Source organism: Puntigrus tetrazona, chromosome 6, assembly GCF_018831695.1.
Source record: "Puntigrus tetrazona isolate hp1 chromosome 6, ASM1883169v1, whole genome shotgun sequence".
Classification (NCBI taxonomy): Eukaryota; Metazoa; Chordata; class Actinopteri; order Cypriniformes; family Cyprinidae; genus Puntigrus; species Puntigrus tetrazona.
In genome coordinates, this window is record NC_056704.1 from 12109158 (window position 1) to 12130701 (window position 21544).

The 21544-nt window shown below is 36.5% G+C and overlaps 1 protein-coding gene across 22 annotated transcripts in view; it reads left to right on the plus strand.

The window, feature by feature from the left end:
* Window positions 1–21544, plus strand: part of kif1aa (kinesin family member 1Aa) — a 55285-nt gene that overhangs the window by 11478 nt on the left and 22263 nt on the right. For 5 of the 22 annotated variants that reach the window (XM_043241394.1, XM_043241395.1, XM_043241398.1 and 2 more), the window contains exons 3-27: window positions 1524–1597; window positions 1710–1889; window positions 2221–2289; window positions 2411–2589; window positions 4147–4258; window positions 4490–4567; window positions 4875–4940; window positions 5054–5071; window positions 5251–5329; window positions 5413–5491; window positions 5950–6092; window positions 6973–7011; window positions 11556–11758; window positions 12589–12668; window positions 12753–12828; window positions 14106–14185; window positions 14273–14379; window positions 14470–14550; window positions 14907–15087; window positions 15886–15958; window positions 16043–16133; window positions 16227–16375; window positions 16474–16652; window positions 17177–17314; window positions 19061–19378. In XM_043241394.1, coding sequence (XP_043097329.1) covers window positions 1524–1597; window positions 1710–1889; window positions 2221–2289; window positions 2411–2589; window positions 4147–4258; window positions 4490–4567; window positions 4875–4940; window positions 5054–5071; window positions 5251–5329; window positions 5413–5491; window positions 5950–6092; window positions 6973–7011; window positions 11556–11758; window positions 12589–12668; window positions 12753–12828; window positions 14106–14185; window positions 14273–14379; window positions 14470–14550; window positions 14907–15087; window positions 15886–15958; window positions 16043–16133; window positions 16227–16375; window positions 16474–16652; window positions 17177–17314; window positions 19061–19378 — 2872 coding nt within the window. The remainder of the gene's footprint in view (window positions 1–1523; window positions 1598–1709; window positions 1890–2220; window positions 2290–2410; window positions 2590–4146; window positions 4259–4489; window positions 4568–4874; window positions 4941–5053; window positions 5072–5250; window positions 5330–5412; window positions 5492–5949; window positions 6093–6972; window positions 7012–11555; window positions 11759–12588; window positions 12669–12752; window positions 12829–14105; window positions 14186–14272; window positions 14380–14469; window positions 14551–14906; window positions 15088–15885; window positions 15959–16042; window positions 16134–16226; window positions 16376–16473; window positions 16653–17176; window positions 17315–19060; window positions 19379–21544) is intronic. The other 17 variants (XM_043241406.1, XM_043241407.1, XM_043241408.1 and 14 more) reach the window with 7 other exon arrangements.

A 21544-nucleotide genomic window follows, 5' to 3' on the forward strand; every position in this document is an offset into this window, starting at 1 on the left:
TGGCAGTGGATATCTCTTATATAATGGCTGTGCATACAGATTTTTAGTGGGATGGTTCTAGTTTTCTCAAGTGGAGAGTTTTAGTTTGTGTTAATTACATACTGTGTGCTGCTTATACTTATATAACCTTTCTCTTTATAAATTTAATTTAGTCAGTCACAACACAGTATTGAAATATTCAGTACTTCCGGTATGTGTCCACCACCCTCGTCTACACCTTTTATTTTATTAAATTCTACTCTATTATGAATTATCGATTCAATTCTCCAGGAGATATATTTAGAGCCTGATCTGAGTCTCATGCTTACGTTCTTCATGATGGACAGTAAGCTGTTTACTTGTGTCTCACTCAAGGACTGTAATATGAAATATAAACTCATGAAGGACATTTATGGCTGGTTGGGTAACAATGACCCAGGTTGTGCACACACTTTGTGCGATTCTTTTTAGCCCTTCTTTAATTTTCCTCTTGCTCTGCCAAATTCCCTTGAGCAGAAAATGTTTCACAGACAATGAATATACAGCAAATAGCTCAAATTTGATTCATTATTATTATTTTAGAATTTCTTAGTATTATCTTCCAGTTTTTTTCCCAAATGCTCTTCTTTTGAACTTTCTATTAATCAAAGAATCTGTAAAAAAATATTACGCATAAACCGTTTTCAACATTGATAATAATATTAACAAGAACTGTTGATTGAGCGTCAAACCAGTATATTGTGATCATTTTTAAAGAATCATGTGACACTAAAGACTACAAAAATGGTTCAAAGACTACAAAAATTAAACTTTGCCGTTATAATAATCTATTAAAACCAGGCCAATCTCATAGGAATTTGTAAGTACGAGTTATGAATTTGAATATGATATGAATTTGTAAAAATACCTACACCTAACCCCACCCCTAAACCTACCCATCACTGGGGTTTAGACAAATCATACAAAATAGTATTACGAGCCACCTCGTAAAAACATTCAAATTGGTTATAAGATAGCGTAAAACTAGTTTTTTACTTAAATGAAAAACAAAAAAAATCTCTCTTTTATATTTATAACTCTCTCTCTCTCTCTCTCTCTCTCTCTCTCTCTATCTCTCTATATATATATATATATATATATATATATATATATATATATATATAATATTACAATATTACAATAGTTTATGCACCTAAATAACATTTACTTTGACTTCGTAAGTTCAGACGACTCAAATCCGCCTGTGACGATGCCTGCAATAGGTCATTTTCATTTACATCCATTATCTTATTCAAATGAACATAATCGCTGTCTGGAATGATTCCTGCCTCTCTCTGCTGACTTTCATTTACCTCTGGTGAGTGCAGCAAGGTTTTAGAGCACATCCGCATGGACCCGTTTAAACAAACTACAGTGACTCAGCACTTATTGACTGTGTGGCGGCCATTTAGTGGCTGACAACAGAGTATTAGATGTCCACTCAGGAACTCAACATGTTTTATTAACCTTACTCATTCTCTGCCATTTTTTCCCTCGTCTTTCAGCCATCATCAACCCCAAAGCCCCCAAAGAAAACAAAAGCTTCAATTTTGATTACTCCTACTGGTCACATACCTCGGTAAGTCAGAACTACTTCAGTAACATTAAACAAAGTGAAATAGACCAAACGTGATAGAATAATACCCTTAAATGGTTAAAGATCATATATAATTTTCTTCATTTATCCACAGCCAGAAGATATCAACTATGCCTCCCAGCAGCAGGTGTACAGAGACATCGGAGAAGAAATGTTACTTCATGCCTTTGAGGGCTACAACGTCTGTATTTTTGCATATGGCCAGACTGGGGCCGGTAAATCTTATACCATGATGGGCAAACAGGAAAAAGACCAGCAGGGGATTATTCCATTGGTAAAAGAGATGCACAAACGAGCAAATATGAAAAATGCATTTCTAAAAATCAGTTCAAGTATTTATCAAGTATTAAATCAATTTTCAAATGATGAATTGACCTTTTTGTGTATCAACCGCACACATTGCCTCTCCCGTCATATTGGCATTGCTGTATAAACAGGAAAATGATAATGTATTCAGAGGCAGTGTGGACAAGATCAATTCAAACAAACTTATATGACAAGTCAAACACCAAGCTGACTAGTACACAGTAAGAATATGATTATTCACTTACTAATCTTTATTATGTCTATCTCTTTCCTCTTCTCCCTTCAACGCTAAACATCAGCTGTGTGAAGACCTTTTTACCAAGATTAATGACAACAATACTGATAACAACATGTCCTATTCTGTGGAGGTATTTTTTCTTTGTTGTTTCGAATCTTACCGTAGCTTAATTGCAAAGCAGCTGCTTTTATACTAGTAGATAGGGTGTGTTTGATAACACTTTAGCAATATTATTATTTTTATATTTTCAGGTTAGTTATATGGAGATTTACTGTGAAAGGGTACGAGATCTTCTAAACCCAAAAAACAAAGGAAATCTGCGTGTGCGAGAGCACCCGTTACTGGGACCGTACGTAGAGGATCTGTCCAAACTCGCCGTCACATCATATAATGACATCCAAGACCTGATGGACTCAGGGAATAAGGCTAGGTATTCTATTCTATTCTATTCTATTCTATTCTATTCTATTCTAATGGAATGTTCATGCCATGTCTGTATTGCTGTGATTGATTGTAGATTTGTACCATTTTATTAATCCAAGGCATATTAACGTAATTAAAAGTGATAGAACAGACATTTAAAGTTCTAGACTGTTTTTGAACTTTCGAATGATCAAAGAATCCTGTAAAAATGTATAACAATTTCCACAAAAAAATCTGAAAACTTAAAAAACAGCCTTTACATTTTTTTAATGGTAGGGTATTAAATAGTATTGTATATAAACAACTAATTATACAGGTTTTTTTTTTTTGCTTTTGTGTTTTTTTTTTTTTGACTCTAATCCCCAAAATGGATTCTGCCACAAAAGAGATTAAGATAGGCAGGGACCTGAACCCATTTTTGAGCCATTTTAATATGGATCAAAGTGCCTTATGTTTGTTTTTTAAACATTTAGAGAACATATAGAGGTGAATTAATGTAGCAATTAACTTATTTGCTGTCTTCTAAAAAAAAACATGCATGGAATTTTAGGGATTTTTGAGCGTTGTCATAGAAACAGACCATTTCTGAATCTGAGGATATGATCAGCACAAACTAGCTATTTTGTAATGACAGTAATTGTGGCATGTTGAAAGCATCTATTCTATTCTATTCTATTCTATTCTATTCTATTCTATTCTATTCTATTCTATTCTATTCTAGCTTCTGTAAATAAATAAATAGTAGCCTCTTGCTACACAGACCAGTGGTCCTGGTCACATTTGTTTTTTCAAGGTCTTCATTTCCATATTGAGAGGAAAACAAATATTTACTAATTGTTCAGGCTTATCATCATGGAAACAAATGGACCATTTAATTCCAGTAGGCATTGTGTTAGTGCATTTCTGTTCCCTCAGCTTAGCGTCAGTCAACAGTTCTCTAATCTCAAGGTGTTGAGATGCACTGTTGCCAATACTCTATACTTTCCTCCTACGCTATACATTTAGGCTGTTATGTAAGTTCATGTTTGGCAAAACAGAGAGAAGCTCATTAAATGAATAAATAATTAGTACTTTTTTATTATTATTTAAACTGCATTTTATGAACACGAGGACACCAAGATCAAAAATATTCTTGTATTTAAAATAAATATAAAAAAGCAATTCATTCCTGAAATGTAAAAAATATATATTCTTCAGAAATCCTTCTAATATGCTGAATCCCTGTACATTCCATAACAAAGTATTTTTTTTTTGTTATAAGTGGTTTCTACTTAATATTTTTGTGGAGTTCTGTGGCCTAAACAATGTGTTTAATATCACTTTTGATAAATACCGCCTTCAAACATTTGAACAGTACTGTAAAGATCTAAATTTGATCTAAACACATCAGGGAAACAATAAAACATAGACATGAAAAGGAAAATTCAGTTCAAGACTAAATTAATTATTTAGTGCAAATGCTATGATGCTATGATTTAAAGAGAGCCAACACTTTCTCACATGACATAGAGTCTGAGCAGTCAATATTAATGAAGTTTCTGAATGCTGAAATTCTGTTATCCAGGACAGTAGCTGCCACTAACATGAATGAGACCAGCAGCCGTTCACACGCTGTCTTCAACATCATCTTCACCCAGAAGCGTTTTGACTCAGAAACAGACAACACTTCAGAAAAGGTATGTGCTGCTTTTGCATATTACAGACCCTGTCAGTCACAATAAACAGCTCAGTTTGGAGAGTAAGGTTAGGCAGTTTGTCTCTCACCCGTACACAGGGCTGTATTGGATGTCTTTTGACATTGAGAGTTTTTTTTTTTTTTTGCTTGGTATGGGTAATGTGAAAGGTGATACGGGCCTGTCCATTTCTCAGCATGTTCATTATTGACCTCTCCTGGATTTCTTTGGCAGGTCAGCAAAATCAGTCTGGTGGATTTAGCCGGCAGTGAAAGAGCAGATTCCACTGGAGCCAAAGGCACACGGCTCAAGGTGACTAATATATATACTATATATATTCACTTCCTATCCCAAATTGTCTATTGTCCTTTCATGCCTTCTGTTTTACTCTAATCAAAGTATCTCTGTAATCTTTCACATCATTGTCTCCCATCAGTATTTTCTAACATCTAATGTCTCTTTCTCTCTTTCTCCTAAATCTCTCTACACACTTCCTGTACTTGCTGCTATTAGTGCGCAGAGTGTATGCATTCTGACAGTACCCCGCTTCATTCTAACATCAATAATTGTTTGATTTTGGAATTTTATTTCTATTTTCTACTTACTCTTTCTATCCCAGGAAGGGGCAAACATCAATAAATCACTCACCACCCTGGGAAAAGTCATTTCAGCTCTGGCTGAGGTGGTAAGTATTCTGTTTTGCTCTGAGACTTGAGGATGTTTGATGATTTATTATTTTCTGCATAATAAGCTCAGTGTGTGTCAGTTTATTCACCTGCAATTCAAATTTTTTTGCAGGATTCTGGCTCAAACAAGGTATAACAACTTCATCAAATGGTCATCACTATCTATCTATCTATCTATCTATCTATCTATCTATCTATCTATCTATCTATCTATCTATCTATCTATCTATCTGTGTCTGTCTGTCTATAATATACTATAATATTAATATAATCATTTTTTTTTTCATGACAATTATTTCCCCCGCACAGAACAAAAAGAAGAAGAAAGTGGAGAGTTTTATTCCTTACAGGGATTCTGTACTGACCTGGCTACTGAGGGAGAACCTGGGTATGTATCAGGGTGTTGTGTCACACGAAATAGGATTTCCGTGTATTCTCACTCTTGAAGCACTTGACCTTTGACCTTTGCAGGTGGCAACTCTCGCACTGCAATGGTGGCGGCTCTCAGTCCTGCTGACATCAACTATGATGAAACCCTCAGCACCCTCAGGTATTCTGTCTCAGTAAAACACCAGTTCTGTCAGTTTTTCCCCCTCTGTCTGAGGTTGGTAATGAGCTAGTTAATGAGCTGACGGGAATAGCAGTATGTTACATAATGAGAACGTTCCTGTTCCTTCTTCACACACCTGCCTCCCACTTGAAACGCCCTTCAAAGATGCTGGTGTGCAGTAATACCGCTGAGCAGAGTAATTGGGCACCCATGTGTGTGTGTCTGTTTAAAATCTCCTTTTTTCATTATATTATGTGTGTGTGTATATATATATATATATATATATATATATATATATATATATATATATATACATATCGTATATATATATATATATATATATATATATACACTGCAACAGTCGTAAGAAAGCAGCATTATAAAATCCTTTTTTTTTTTACATATATTACCATTTCTTTATTCTTTACCATCTTAAGTCCGCTTTGTCTGTGATTCAGGTATGCAGACAGGGCTAAGCAGATCCGTTGTAATGCTGTGATCAATGAAGATCCTAATAACCGTCTGGTGCGTGAGCTGAAAGAAGAAGTGTCTCGTCTGAAGGACCTCCTTTATGCCCAGGGCCTGGGCGACATTATCGAGAGTAAGAGCGTTTGCTTTCTATCTGCTCCCCTATTATTTCATCATAAGTATTTCATCAGACACTTTGTGACCACTTTTGTTTTTGTTACACTGAGACATGCATTAGTGCCTATGTTTTATCGTTCCGTTCCAAATCCTAGTAAGCTGCCTAGAGAGAAGTATGCAACTTAACTCGGCATCCTTCTAAGCTCCTTTTTTTTTTTATAGAAAATGTGCAGTAGGTACGCCTGTAGAGGGAAACGCTGATGAAAAATAGAAATGTTGATTAAATATATGTTAGTTATAGTTACTAAAAGCATCAATGGAAGGAATTCAGTTTGTGGATGTGATGTATTGTTCTGTTTGTTAGATTATCAAGCTGTTAGCTTAGCAACATGCTAACACCAAGCTAGTTGGCAGCAAGCAGCTTGCGAGGTTTTGAAACAGAGCTCTATTAGAGATGAAAGAGAGTTGCATATATAATCATGGATGGTTAAAATTAAGTATAATTTGTTAATTACCACACACACATGCATATTAAAATGTACACTCTTTAAACTACTCACATTGATTCACTGGGTCCTCAGCTCTTCCCTGTGCACTCCTAACTCTATTTCTCTATTTCTTCTAATCACTCGTTTCTTTTCTCATCCTATCGTCTCTCGATGGTGATCCCAGCGGGGAAATGCCTTAGAACAGACGATCTGGAGTCCAGCCCTCTGGGTTTGGTACAATTCAGTGTCAAGTGACTTTCAAAAGTCTAAATTAGACTCTTAGATCTTAGTTTTTTTGTGTCAAACAGTTCGTCTCACTTTCCTCTCTCCCTCTCTTTCTCTTGTTTTCTGTTCAGTAGCTTTTTTTACTTTTCTTACTCTTGTTTCTTCTTTGTCGTTCCCTCTCAGCGTTTCGGGGGCCAGTTGAAGATTTTGCTGGTTTGAAATGTGTGTTTCTTGGGCTATATCTCACTCTCTCTTCTATGCTTTTGCAGTTTTTATGGATAAAGCAGATCTCTGCAGCCTCAGGGTCCATTCAAGGGTTTGAGAGAAAATTCATACTCTCTCAATCACACGAAAACCATATCAGAGTCATGTTCATGTCATATCCCATGAAAGCCATAAATGTTTGTCTGTTAAGTATATTAACCAACTTTTAGAATTTTCACTTTATAACAATAAAGTACATCATTATTTACCATTATAGAAATAATATACTAAATTATATAACAAACTGGATTTTGGTATTGATGTAGTATCTTATATTTGCTTTATTATAAGTATATACAGTATTAGGAAAGTTGCATTTGCAATGGACAAACATAATACAGTCTTCTAATAATCTAAATGATTATTACCAAAATGCCATTTTTGGAAGTGGTATTTTGGTGATACATTGTGGTTATTTGGTTGTTGCTTTTTTCTAACCCTGGTTGCTAGTGTGGTTTCTGAGCTGAAAGCTGCTTTATCTAGTCTGGTGCTGCAGGGCTGTTTGTTTCCTCTCTCTTTTCCCCCTTTCTTTCTGTTATGTTTCTCTTTTGGCTTGCAAAGCAGAGCAGGATAAATGTCACACTTATGAACTAATTGATCTCACTCATCCACTTATCTGTCCTATTAGTTAATGTTCGTCAGCTGCCCCCACACTGTCAGCATTTTCTATTTGTTTCATTTAATAACTACGCGGGCTTAGTAATACTTTAAAATTATGATTCAATGCTAAAATCAGTGGACTTCCAAAATCCACATTTCCAAATGTAATGCCATTGTATTAGTTAGTATCAAACACAGTGACATCTGCTTGTGCATTGTGCTGCTTTTATTTACAAAACGTAGTCCTAAATTTTCTAATCAAATGCAAGAAAATTCATTCTTTTTGTAGCATGACTTGTGTCTGAATACTTCTGGGATGCAGTATATGCAAAATCACTCTGTTCAGTTTAATATGCTCTACAGTTGTTCAAGATGTATATCTGCTTGTATTTTGCAGTGGGAGGGGCTTATAGCAGATGTGTTTGAGTGACAGCTCATGCTCTCTGAAGCTTTATGCAATGGCTGCCTTTTGCTGGCTGAAGCTTTATTAACAGCTAAATATCAAAACTAATGCTTCTTAAAATCCTGTGTAACACAACTCACCTTTAAAGCTAATGGTGATGAGGGTAGGCAGGGTGAATTTGTCCTTTTGGTCTTACCGTTTTACCTCTTCACTAATCAATGGAGTTGTTACATATTTCCTAATTTAATCCTTAAAAATGACCGCAGTTGATTTTCATCATATTTGGGCCTTTCACAAAAGCTACAACACAACAATTGTAGTTATCTTCAGCATGGCTGATTGCGCTGCATTTTTATTCGCGCGAGTAACCTAATCTAGAGCGAGTGACGCGGTGCGCACAGGTGCTTCGCCCCCGGTGTGAACAAACTAGGCTAAGCGAAAGGAGAAATCATGGTCTGACAAGTAATGCTTTGTTTATAGACCCTCACACACACAGTATAGTACGCACACTGAATTTAGGTGTTACCATGTTAAGTGCTTTTTTGGTTACTTGATAAATATAAACATTTGTAAAATTAATTCTGTATGAAACTATTTACATGTATAAGAGAAGATGCTGTTTACAGCAAATAAAAAGAAAAATGTAAAAAGAAATCTATTTTGCACCAGTGTTATTTTAGTGTTATTTATATACCATTATATTATGTATTAATATTTTTTATTAGTTATTGTTATATTTTCAGTTTAAATTTTAGCTGATGTTTCAGAGATTTTTGTTATGATTTTTTTAGTTTAGTTTTAGTTTTTTTTAACCAGTCTACTTACTGCGTTATGTAATACTTAAAAAACACTTGTAATGTTCATTTATTTAACTTCAGTCATATTATACTGTAATACTAAAATACATTTTAGTAAATTTTGTTAGTTATTTTAATTTTTTTTTTTTGCCTTAGTTTACATTGATAACATAGTCATATAGATAAACAGCAATGATATTCTGTTTGTAATATGGACAAATTGTCTACGTAATGTTGTGTAACGTTATTCTAAACAGCCTTTGCTAAAACAATATTGGTTATTTGCCCTGTAAGTTATGTCACTGGCCAGTGGTGAAAAACATTTTCATTTTAGATCGCATCTGCTGTGTGCGTGGACAGAGAGGGGCGAAAAAAGCTTAGTTAATCTTAAGCCTTGCAAGCATTGGCCACGGAGCACCGCCTTAAGCAGAAACGATAAGCAAAAGTGCCTTTCTTTTAATATACATTATGTAATCCTTTCATATCATCTGCTATACACATAGTCTCCGTCTTTTGTGTTTAGTCATCCATCACCAGGGGCCACGTCTTCTCACGTTTTACCCAAGATACTTGCCTTGTAGCTCTCTTAGGAGTGTAGTAGCACAGAGTAAGCGCTCTGTTGCCATAGCAGCACTATCAGAGCTGAGAGATGTTATTGTGCGAAGGTTATACAGAAATTAGGAAGCCAAAGTCTCTCTAGAATATACATTTATTTATATGAGTCTTACATTTCGTATGGTATTACCATAACTGTTCTGTGAGAGATACGTGATATTTAGTGGTTGGATAGGTGGATGTTATATGAACTGCTGGCTGTGAGAAACGTGGGAGGATATTTCCTGTGTGAGAATCGTGAATTGTTGTTTTGTAACTCAGATGTAGGCTGTAAGTTATTTCATTGTAAATGGATTTCACGAGAGCATAATGGAGCTGGTAATGGAGGTTTTACTGTGGTCAGCGATGACGATCGCTCTGGTTAGAGATGACGGGAATGAGAATTACTGGCTTTTAGCAGAAATATGAGCTCACTGCTAATGTACTACAGTCAACATTTCCTTATATAAAGCGTATGTTAAATAGTGTGAGAGATGGGCCGATGCTTGATACTGTTTAGGATTAAAAAAAAGGGACTAAAATAGAATGGCAGTAACATTCTCTTTAGACAGCATTTATTTGGAAGATAGTCTGTGTGGTGCGTATTTTCATTAAGATATTTTGGTTACACTTTTAGGTGTTCTTGTTACAGTGTAATTATACATTTAAGTACTGAGTAATATACCGTGCATGTCCAAAAAAAAGTCACCAGCTGGATTTAACTAAGAAAATAGGTGCTATGATCTGGGGTTGCTGCAGTTTGTCAGGGTTCTTCATCAAAAGTATTTTTTCTTCCCTGATGGGAAGGGCGTATTCCAAGATGACAATGCAAGGATTCATTTGGCTCAAACAGTGGTTCAGGGAGCATGAGATATCATTTTCACACATGGATTGTCCACCACACAGTCCAGACCTTAACCCCATTGAGAATCTGTGTGATGTTAGATGAGACTTTGTGCAGCAGTCGGACTCTCCCATCATCAATACAATATCTTGGCAGAAAATGAATGCATATTTGTTGTGACATTGCAGAAGCTTATCGAAACAATTCCACGACGAATGCGTGCTTAATCATAGCTAAAAGAAGTCCAATTAGATATTAGAGTGTTACCAACATTTTCTTTGGTATATTTTAATACCAAATAATATTACAATATTTTGGTATAACCTCAAGCCCCAAAGCTCCATTGGTGATATGATGCATATTTAAAGGGATAGTTTAGCCTGAAAATAATTGTAATTTTGTGCTATTCAGACTAATTAGTCTTTTTTCTAATGTCAAAAGAAGATATTCTGATGAATGTTTAGCTTTTATTTGACTAAATAATGAAAGTCATTTGGGTTTAAAGGTCTCAGTGAAAGATAAATATAATCAAATGGTATTTGAAATACATTAATTTCATTTTAAGCATACTACAAATACATTTAAATGTTAATGCACTTAATAAAAATACCCTGCAACTTATTTTGCCATTTTTACCAAGAGGTGGACTTTTTAAGCTATGAAACTTGCAGGATGTTTTTATGATATAAAGCCCTCTTATATGCCAAAAGATTAATGTAAATTTGATTTCTAATATCGTGACTCCATTAATTGGTAACAGAATTTAAAATTTTGGCTGAACTACTCCTTTAAGACTTGCTTGAATGGACTAACAGCATTTCGCTCAATGTACACTAACAAATATAAGACACTGGTGTCAAATAACAGCCCAGATGAATGCATGCATGCCTGTTAAATTTTTCAGACGTGGCTCTCAGGTTGCTGTCATTGGATGGGCGGTGTGTAACGCTGTAGCTGATGACTGGTGTGTCTCTGTGCTCCCGGATGCCTGCGCTAGAGCTCTTATTTTATTTCTGCTTTGTCTCCTTTACTGGGCCGTGACTGTCTGTTCTTTCTTTGTATCTTGGGCGTTTCTCCTCACATGTGCAATTTCTGGGTCTCTGAATGCAGATTCATTTCAAGCTACATGTCTTTCTCTGTCTTCTTTTCTCTACCTTTCCTTCCTTCTGCTCGTCCTTTTCTGTCTGCTTCTCTCTGAACTCTGTGTCTGTCACCCCCTGCCCCTTCTTCCCACCCCCACACCTCTCTCCCCCTTCCCCGACAGACATATCCGATTACAAGAACAATAACAATAGTGGCCAAGCTGTCAATCAAAGAGGTGATCTCTCCACAGTGACCAATGCTATGACGGGGATGAGTCCCTCTCCAACTCTCTCCGCCCTGTCCAGCCGGGCTGGTTCCATCAGCAGCCTCCACGATCGCATCATGTTCAGCCCAGGGAGCGAGGAAGCCATCGAGAGACTCAAGGTGACTGGCATAAAACATGAAACCGCGATAACACCGGCTGAAATCCTTCTGATATAATCTGACAAACATTTGGAATCTGCTGGAGCAATGAAAATGATTGACTGGCCCCCTTAAAATCCAGACCCCAACCCCTTTGAGCAAATTTGGTACGAGTTAGAAAATCAACTCTGAAACATATACTGTATACATATATATCGACACTATACCAGAGAGATGTGCTGCTGTAGTTGCTTTAAAAGTGGATATACCAAATAGTTAAAAGTGGATAAAAACAATACGACTTCATCTGATATTTATTGTGCTACCACTGTATACTGCATATAATACTAAATTACCATTGCTTCTATAACTTTAACAATTTACCAGTGTGCGCCAACAGATGCAGACCAACACTTAAGAATACCATCAGAATACAGTCATGACCCAACAAACCACGACCGAACGTGTTTAGTTGGCAAAAACAAGAATTAACCAACAGCAACAGATGCCTATAGTGGTAACTCATAGAAACAGATGATTGTACAAAATATGACAAACCTATCTCTTGCTGTTGACAAAATTCATGGGACTGGTGATGAACCAACCAAACGCCTACCATCGAAAAATAAATGCAAATGCCGACATTTGTTCATGTTTTCATTCCTAAGTAGATTCCAGAATGAGGCGTTCATGAGGTTATTGTTTCAATAGATAAAACTAAGAAAGTCTGAAGGCCATACAGTGTATTAACTCTTTAATATTGTCTTTCGCGGTCTAAAAATTTAAGTCTGACATAGATCTTGGATTTGGTGGCATATTTTGACTTGATATTGTTTGTAATCCCAATTTAGGAAACAGAGAAAATTATTGCAGAGCTCAATGAAACCTGGGAAGAGAAGCTTCGCCGTACAGAAGCCATCAGAATGGACAGGTGTGTTGTATGAAGCCTTATCTCGTTGTTAAGCAGTTTTATGTTATGTTTAAGTTAACGTATTAATAAATCTATAAATCACAGAGAAGCACTTCTGGCCGAGATGGGTGTGGCCATGCGTGAGGACGGAGGAACTGTTGGAGTCTTTTCACCAAAGAAGGTAAAGATGTTATAAAGGCTGCAGAGAAACGGGGTGCAGGTGGACCACAAATTAAGGTTAATATGTTTGCTCAAATAACCAAATAAGCCTGTAAATGTCTTTACGTTCTTCTTCTGGAAGCCCTCGCAGAGAAAACCTCAGCCTGTTTTTATAGACACTGTTGGGCTGTTCTCTCCCAATGAGGTTGGTTGCCATGGATACTGTGTGGTTACATCCTGATCGCTCCTTTCAGACTCTTCTAACGTACCTCTGTGTGTTTTCCCCATCAGAGCTCTTTTAAATGCGTCTGTGATGTTTATTTAGGGATTTATTGCTCATTACTCTCTGATATGAATGTTGATGCGCTGCAATTCCTTCTAGTCTTTATAGTAAACTTTAAAGCACTTTGAAGACTTCAGATGTGAAGCATCATGGCCACATGATGCTTTTAAAGGCTTTCCTGTCTGGAATCTTACGCAATTTGGTGGTATCTAAATCTAATCGCATGCATTTTCGTTGATTTCGATATTGAAACTTGATGTAAAGACAGCAGTCTCTTGTTTGATTTTATCTTATTTTCTTGTTTTAAAAGTTTTCTGCATACAGACAAAGTGCTCGCAAGGCAGCGCTACTCTGATGTTCTGCAAACATTTTGGCTTGAGTTAGTTTTAAATAATTGATTCGAAGTATTAAACATCTCCAAGTAATTGAGAAAAATTCAGAATTTTTCGTTTTTAGATAACTTTAGCCTATTTTTGCCCCCTGATTCATACTGTAGTTTTAAAAAAGGTTTTTCAAAACTCCCACTTACTTCAGCACATGCAATATATGCATATATACTGTATTATAGTGACTGGTCTTCTTTCTTACATTGTTCGCATAAAGATTGTCTCAACAATTAATGTATGATCCAAAGATCAAATCAATTGCCAATGGACGAAAGCAAACATTCATACATTATTTCTTGTTCAATAAGACATTAACACAGATATACATCACAATAGAGAGAACAGATAAATAATTTCCATTTTAAGCCAACTGTATGCATTTATAGTCAGATTTAGACAGACCTGAACTATGAAGGTGTTGATTATAGTAAAAAAACTGACAGAAAACAAAATGCCTTCTCATTGTAAAGACAACAGCAGTCCATCATTACTGTGACGTAAACACGAAACCAAAGCCTAAAAACCTAAATCTACCTTAAACTAAAAAGACTATTCAGTTCCTGCCTTGCAAGCATTGGTATTTCATTCAGTAAATACAAAACCTATAATTAATTTGGGCCCCGATTATAGACACCCCACCTGGTGAATCTGAATGAAGATCCTTTGATGTCTGAATGTCTCCTTTATTACATCAAAGATGGAATTACCAGGTTAGTGCCAATCCAAGCTTCTCATCTCACACATTCTTCTGTTCAGTAAATTTAGCACTAAGGTGTCTGATATGTCGCTGTGCTCAGGGTGGGGAGGGAGGATGCCAGCAGAAGACAGGACATTGTTTTGAGTGGTCATTTCATCAAAGAGGAACACTGCACTTTCACCAGCACAACTGGACCTACGGGAGAAGGTTTTTATAACGATGCACTTTGCAATCCCACATTCTCATACACGTATATCCCAAAGTCTTTATGGATTTTTTTCCTTTTTTTTTTAACAGCTGTCATTCTTGAGCCGTGTGAGGGAGCAGAAACTTATGTCAATGGAAAGAGAGTAACAGAAGCCACTGTTCTCAGATCAGGTCTGCTTAAAATTTTTGTTTACTTGCTATACTTTTTATCAAAGCATTTTCTATACATTTTCAATGCATTATAGGTTGGTATCAGTTATGTAGGTACTTTTATTTATTTATGATTTCATTTTTATTTATTTAATTAATTTTGAAGTCCATTTAATTGAATTTGTATATGATTTCATTTTTAAATTAATTAAAATGAATTAATTTATTTATTTCATATTTCATTTATTATTACAATTATTAATTTGACACTAACAATGATTGGTGAAATTGTTACATTCTGTGTAAATTATTTTATGCATATATGTGTAGAATGAACTTTAATTTAATCTTTTTTGTATTGACTTGAAATTTTGTAGGGAACCGAATCATTTTGGGCAAGAGCCATGTGTTCCGCTTCAATCATCCAGAGCAGGCTCGTCAGGAACGTGAACGAACCCCCTGCGCTGAGACACCAATGGAGCCTGTAGACTGGGCCTTTGCTCAGAGAGAACTCCTGGAGAAACAGGGCATTGATATGAAACAGGAAATGGATCAGAGGTAAAGGAAACATGACAGAAATTTAAGAATAGGTTTAAAGGGGTCATATGATGTTGCTAAAAAGAACAGTGTTTTTTGTGTTTAGTGTAATGCAATGTGTTGATGCGGTGTAAGGTTAAAAAAACACATTCATTTACATAAACCGTACATTATTGTTGCTCCTCTATGCTCCGTCTTTCTGAAACGTGTCGATTTTTTCAAAGCCCATCATTCTGAAAAGCGAGGTGTGCTCTGATTGGCCAGCTATCCAGTGCATTGTGACCTTAAGCGTGTGATGGAAATGTTATGGCCGCTACCGTATTTGGAATCACACAGCGTCTCCATGACATGGCGGCAAAAGCAACACTACAGCGAGAATACAATTGTGCTTTTTTCTTGGCCAGTGTTATGTAATGATACCTACACAGTGACGTACATTTGTGGGGGAATTTGAATGAGCCATTTTAATCGTGAACACATTGTAACTTTTAGAAAAAATATCTCTTTGGGTTGGAGAGTTTATTCTTTGAGACTTTACATTCTCAGAAATAAATGTACAGAAGCTGTCACTGGGACTGTACCTTTTCAAAAGATATACTTTTTGTACCTATTAGGTTCAAATATGTACAATTTAAGTACTAATACGTATCTTTTAGGTACCAGAATGGCCCCTTTAGATACAAACTTAGATACATACTTTTGAAAAGGTACTACCCCAGTGATAGCTTTTGCACCTTAATTTCTGAGAATGTACAGATCGTACTGTATATAAGCACAAACAGCTTATGCACAGTAAATATGACTCCTTTGTTTGCATAGACTGCAGGAACTTGAGGATCAGTATCGCAAAGAGAGAGAAGAGGCCAACAATCTACTGGAGCAACAGAGATTAGTAAGTGACATAAACAACATAAAGAGATTAAAGTACAATTAAGTATTTTTGTGTTGATATTTCATTATACTCTGTCTTTTACAGGACTATGAGAGCAGGTTAGAAGCCCTGCAGAAGCAGGTAGATCGTTACTACCCAGATGCAGTAGAGGAAGATGAAGAGCCTGAGGAGGAAGGTGACTAGATTATGAATGGCAAAACTTGAACTAATCACAGTGGCTCGGTTTAAAAAACTGAGCTTCTTGTATTTCAATCTCTTTTACCCAAAGTGCAATGGACCGAGAGGGAGACAGAACTGGCGATGTGGGCTTTCCGTAAATGGAGGTGTTATCAGTTCACATCTCTCAGAGATCTGCTTTGGGGCAATGCCATCTTCCTCAAGGAGGCCAATGCTATTAGCGTGGAGCTGAAGAAGAAGGTGAAAGCTTTAGAAAGATCAGAAAGAACTACAGGACTCTGCTACAACTATAAAATATGAAAGCATCTTTATTGATTTTTGCCTAATGTCACTTGCAGGTTCAGTTCCAGTTCGTGTTATTGACAGACACGCTTTACTCTCCGCTTCCGCCGGACCTGTTACCACCAGAGACAGCTAAAGACCGTGAGAAAAGCCCATTCCCTCGCACCATTGTGGCTGTAGAAGTCCAAGATCAGAAAAACGGAGCCACACATTACTGGACCCTGGAGAAGCTCAGGTAATGTGTTAATAATATGTTTTAGTAATGTTTAGAAGTGTTTTAATTGTGTTACAGTAGATTGTTGTGGATAATGGTGTGGTTTTGCTAAAACTAATTTTATAGTTTGCATTTTAAGTATCCCGGCCCAGGATCCTGGCCCATTTCGATTCTTCTTTATGTTCATCACATATGTTTCATATTTCACCTCAGTTTGCTCTTTACAGACACTTTTGTCTCTTTTTTTCTTCTGTTTTTACAATTTCCAATTGGAAATTAAACTGAGGGACAGTCATATGTTGTGCTGTTATACAAGCAAGAAGATATGGGTAAAACCATGAAAGGTATAGAAAAGGTGTTTGAAAAGTAGCGAAATATAATGAAGACACGTTATTTCAGGACGATAACAATAAAATGTTACCTGTGTTAAGAGTTTTGAGACACAAAATGCTCATGTTTGAAGAAAAACCCAATTACACTTTGAATACATCCATAGTATATCCAGTATTTACATCACAAGTGATGTGTAATGCTGCCCCCTGCAGGCAGAGGCTGGACCTGATGAGAGAGATGTATGATCGTGCCGCTGAGGTGCCTGGGAATGCTCTTGAAGACTGTGACAGTGTACTGACCGGTGGTGATCCGTTCTACGACCGCTTTCCCTGGTTCCGTCTGGTCGGAAGGTAAGTTGTAAGTTTACATAAGAGCATGGCTAGAAGACAAACCTGCTGGTATTTGGCAAGAAAACCCCTGTGCTCTCTGACTAGTGTCAGATAAAGACCACATGGTCAACAACATTCCTGTCAGATTTCTCCTCAAACTATGTTTCATTTGCTGATTGACAGTGAATGAATTTCTGTTATGCAGAACAAAATTAGCAATTCGTTTTTGTAAATGTAGTAGTAAAGCATCTTGCAGGCCTGAAAAACTGCTGGAACGAGAAAATGCAGTATGTAATGTAATACACATGTAATGAAAGTGTAATAAGCCGATCTCTACGGGGTATATGTCATTTTGCGAATTCCTCTGAGGAATAAGTGCAGAGTTATTGCCCACACGCTTTTTGAAAGTGCAAGATTTTTGATTCTGCTTTATTCAGAAGAGCATGAAATCGATTTTCCGTGCACTTTCAAATTAGGTCACACGCTTCCCATTACCCTGTCTACTTCAGAGATGTATGACTTGATGTTAATCTTGCCTGTACTATATCTTTAAAAAGTAGTTCACACAAAAAATGAAAATTCTGTCCTCATTTAATCACCCTTATGTTGTTCCAAAACCATTTGACTTTTCCATGCAATTACAATAAGAGCAAACTGGAAGCATATCTCTAAGATGTATGATAGCTTTGTGGGGCAAACAGATTTTGAATCATTCACTGATCATTTTTGTTTTCCGTTACCTGTTAACTGCTACAACTGAAATTCTAACCATCATTATATGGACTGGTTTTGTGAACTACATCAACCATATTTGTCGAAAAGATATGCATCACGAACCTGATGCCACTTCTTCTCTCTTGAATACACCAAGGAGAGCTAGGGTGTGTGTGTGTGTGTGTGTGTGTGTGTGTGTGTGTGTGTGAAGCTATTCAATGAATAACTTTTTTCATCAAGTTTTTGATCTGTTTCTCACACAATGCTATTTTATGGTGTCAGAAGTCTAACTGAGACCAAACTGCCTTTACTTTTATGTTTTGTGTGTGTGTGTGTGTGTGTGTGTGTGTGTGTGTTGTGGAGCTTGACAGTCCCCATTCTTATTCACTTTTGTATTTTACGATACAGTATTATGTATAAGTATAATCCAAATAGAACACAGGTTTGGAACGACATGATGATATTATTTGAGAAAGTTATGACAGTTTTTTTTCATTTTGGTCAAACTATGTCTATTTAAACGTCGGGACGTTTGTTGCTACGTTTTTTGAAAGCCAGAATTTATTTAATCAAAAATGGATTCAAAATATTCTCTTAATTTCCTTTTTACATTACTCCGGTCTTTAATGTAACAGGATCTTTCAGAAATCAGTGTTCTGATTTGGTTCTTAAGAAGCTTTACTAAATATTACCAGGTGTGCTGTATTTTTTAGGATCGTTTGATAAGCACAAAGTTCAAAAAAGAATGTATTATTTTGTGATATTATAAATAACTTTTCTTTTCACCAATGTGTTGAATAAAAAGTATTCATTTCTTAAACTGAATAAATACAACCTTTGAAAGGTAGTTAAATATTGGACAAATTTAACAGAATCCTGCCCCAGGCTGCTCTTCTCATTACAGATGAGTGTTTTTAAGGTTGTGCATGTCTTGTATGTCCATGACCCAGCTATTGGCCTATTGAAAGAGTTTACTTACCCACTTGCGAAGACAAACAATTAAATAGATGGCCCCTCATACTAACTGGGCTCCCGTGTCTTTGGCTACACCAGAAACCCCCTTTTCTCCACATGCCTTAGTGAGCAAGCGAGCGACCCTAACTCCTCCCCCACCCCCTCTGAGCCCACATCGACCTCTGAAATCACTGAGCTGGTCCAGTCCTGGCCTGACAAGAGGGTGGGCACAGAGTTGGATGACTTGGAAGATGATTTCTTATCGGATGACCCATGCTCGGATTTTGAGGAAGACGAAGAGGAGGAGGGGGAGGATGAGGATGATGATGATGATGATGAGGGAGAGCTCTGCAGAAGCTCCGGCAAAGCTGAGGACCCGTTTTACGATCGCTCGCCATTGTTCAGTGTAGTGGGAAGGTTGGTGAGGTTTCAGGAGCATGCTGGGAAAGGAAACTAGCTCTTTCACACTGAGACTGGGTTGCCTGTGTAATGTGTATGCACTGAAATGTACAGAATATACAATATGAACTTGAAAAATGTTCATATACAAACACAAAACTGAAAAAGGTATATGTTAGACTTATTTAAATGGGATGATAGTTTAGAATCTGTACATCTCTTCTGAGTGAGCTTAGAAATAAAGAAATATAAGAAATATATTAAAATGAAAAAAGATGAGATAATGGTCAATTTGAGGGTTTCTTATTTGCAGTATTTATTTATTTTATTGCGAATTATATAGGTCTTTGGTGTTTGGGTTTATGGCGTGATAAATGTGACATTGGTTAAAAAAATAATAATATTCTAAATATACATTGAAAAACTAACTAAAATCCATGGTAGCTTGGCATAATATTTATTACTAATTATTAAATTGTTATTTATTAAAACAATGAATCTGTTTTGTTAAATTATTACAAATATTTGAAAAACATTTTTCATCAAATTATTGTTGTGTGGTGTGATCAAGATGCAGAATAAAACGGAAAAGAAGATATAGAATGGACCCCTGCAGACCCTAATGGCTTTGTGTCAAGGTCGAAAAGTCTATTAAAACTTTTAATTATTTGACTGATTTTGACAAGGTAAAGTTATTTTAGGTTGTAATGGGTTGGTTCAAGTCATGTAATGCAACGCAAACACACAAAAAATATATTTATGAATTAATATTTTATGATGTTTGTCCATAAAATACATTCCAATAATTATTAAGATGTGTACACTTTTTATTTGATGGTTACCCCATATGACATCTTGTAGAAACAATACGAAGAGCACATTTCTCAAAAATGTTTCTTTTATTTACCTTGAGGCCTACTATTTGTCAATGACCCTTGTGGTAAATGTGTGACGTTGTTGAGATCTCTTGAGGAGACATAAGGCTCTTTGGTTTGAAGAAAAAAAATTGAGTAGAAAGTCTCCACTTGATTCCCATCTCGTTGCTTTAGGGGAGCCCTCTACAATATTGTCTTTCCTATGGGAAGAATTCCTGGATTTTAGTCAGCATGTCTGGACTTTACCCCGTCTTCTCCCATTATCATACATTTGACTTTCATCTGATCGCTGCAGACACACACCTTGAGCTTGTGGGTTTGATTTCGGCCAAATGATTGTGCTAATTGAAATCAGAATTGGCTGGATGTCAGCGGCACCACCCAGCACAGCTATGGCTCTCGCATCACGCCAAGGTCTGTGTCCCAGCTTTACATGCACCGCATCACTTCTTCAAAGGGGTCCGTCAGCTTTGAAGTGCTATCTCCAAACACTCATATTAGCTGTTTGTTTTGTGTACCGCAGAAACAAACAAGACCAGATTTTCGTTACATGGCATGAACGTCTGAATGAGAAAATAGCTATTCATCTAATGGCTTACTAATTGGTTCCCGTAATTTAGCCGCTTGGTTACTCCGAGAGTTCACATATCTCAAGATGAAAGAGCTGGTTTCTAGCACAGCTGTCTCTCTTCCGGGCATGTGAGATCATATGCCGTATTTTTTTTTGGTCAGATTTTACATGGAAACCTTTGATGAATTGGCCTCACTCTTTTAAGTTGCGCTTGTGCGATGTACTGCACATTTGTGGCAGTATGGCTGCTTTTTTTTTTTTGCAGTATCTTATTTACCTTTATTTTTTGCTCTTTGCTAATGGTATTGTCTGTTCAAGCTCACAGTGTCCAGTATTGTTACATGTCACCTCGTTCACCTTTTTTTGTCACAAGCATGCTTTTTTATACCTCACCAAACCCCCTTTTTTTTGTTCAGCACTGCCGTATCATTCAGTGTCCACACGTGGAGGATGGGCGATGCAGTCCTTGACTGTAGAATCAAGATCTTTGGGTTTTAAATAAACAGTCCTATTTCTGGTTCTGGTCATGGATTTTTTTCTAAATGCCCCAATCATTCACTCAAAAACATATTGAGACACAAATATGTTATAGTCTGTACATTTAACACATACAATGACATCCTAACTTTTAAAATGAAACTTTTGTTTAATTTACAAGCATTGTAATCGGTACAATAATTTTAAGCGAAAGTTTGCGTTGAGTAATTAACATGAAAGTTTTGTTTGTTGAAGAAAACT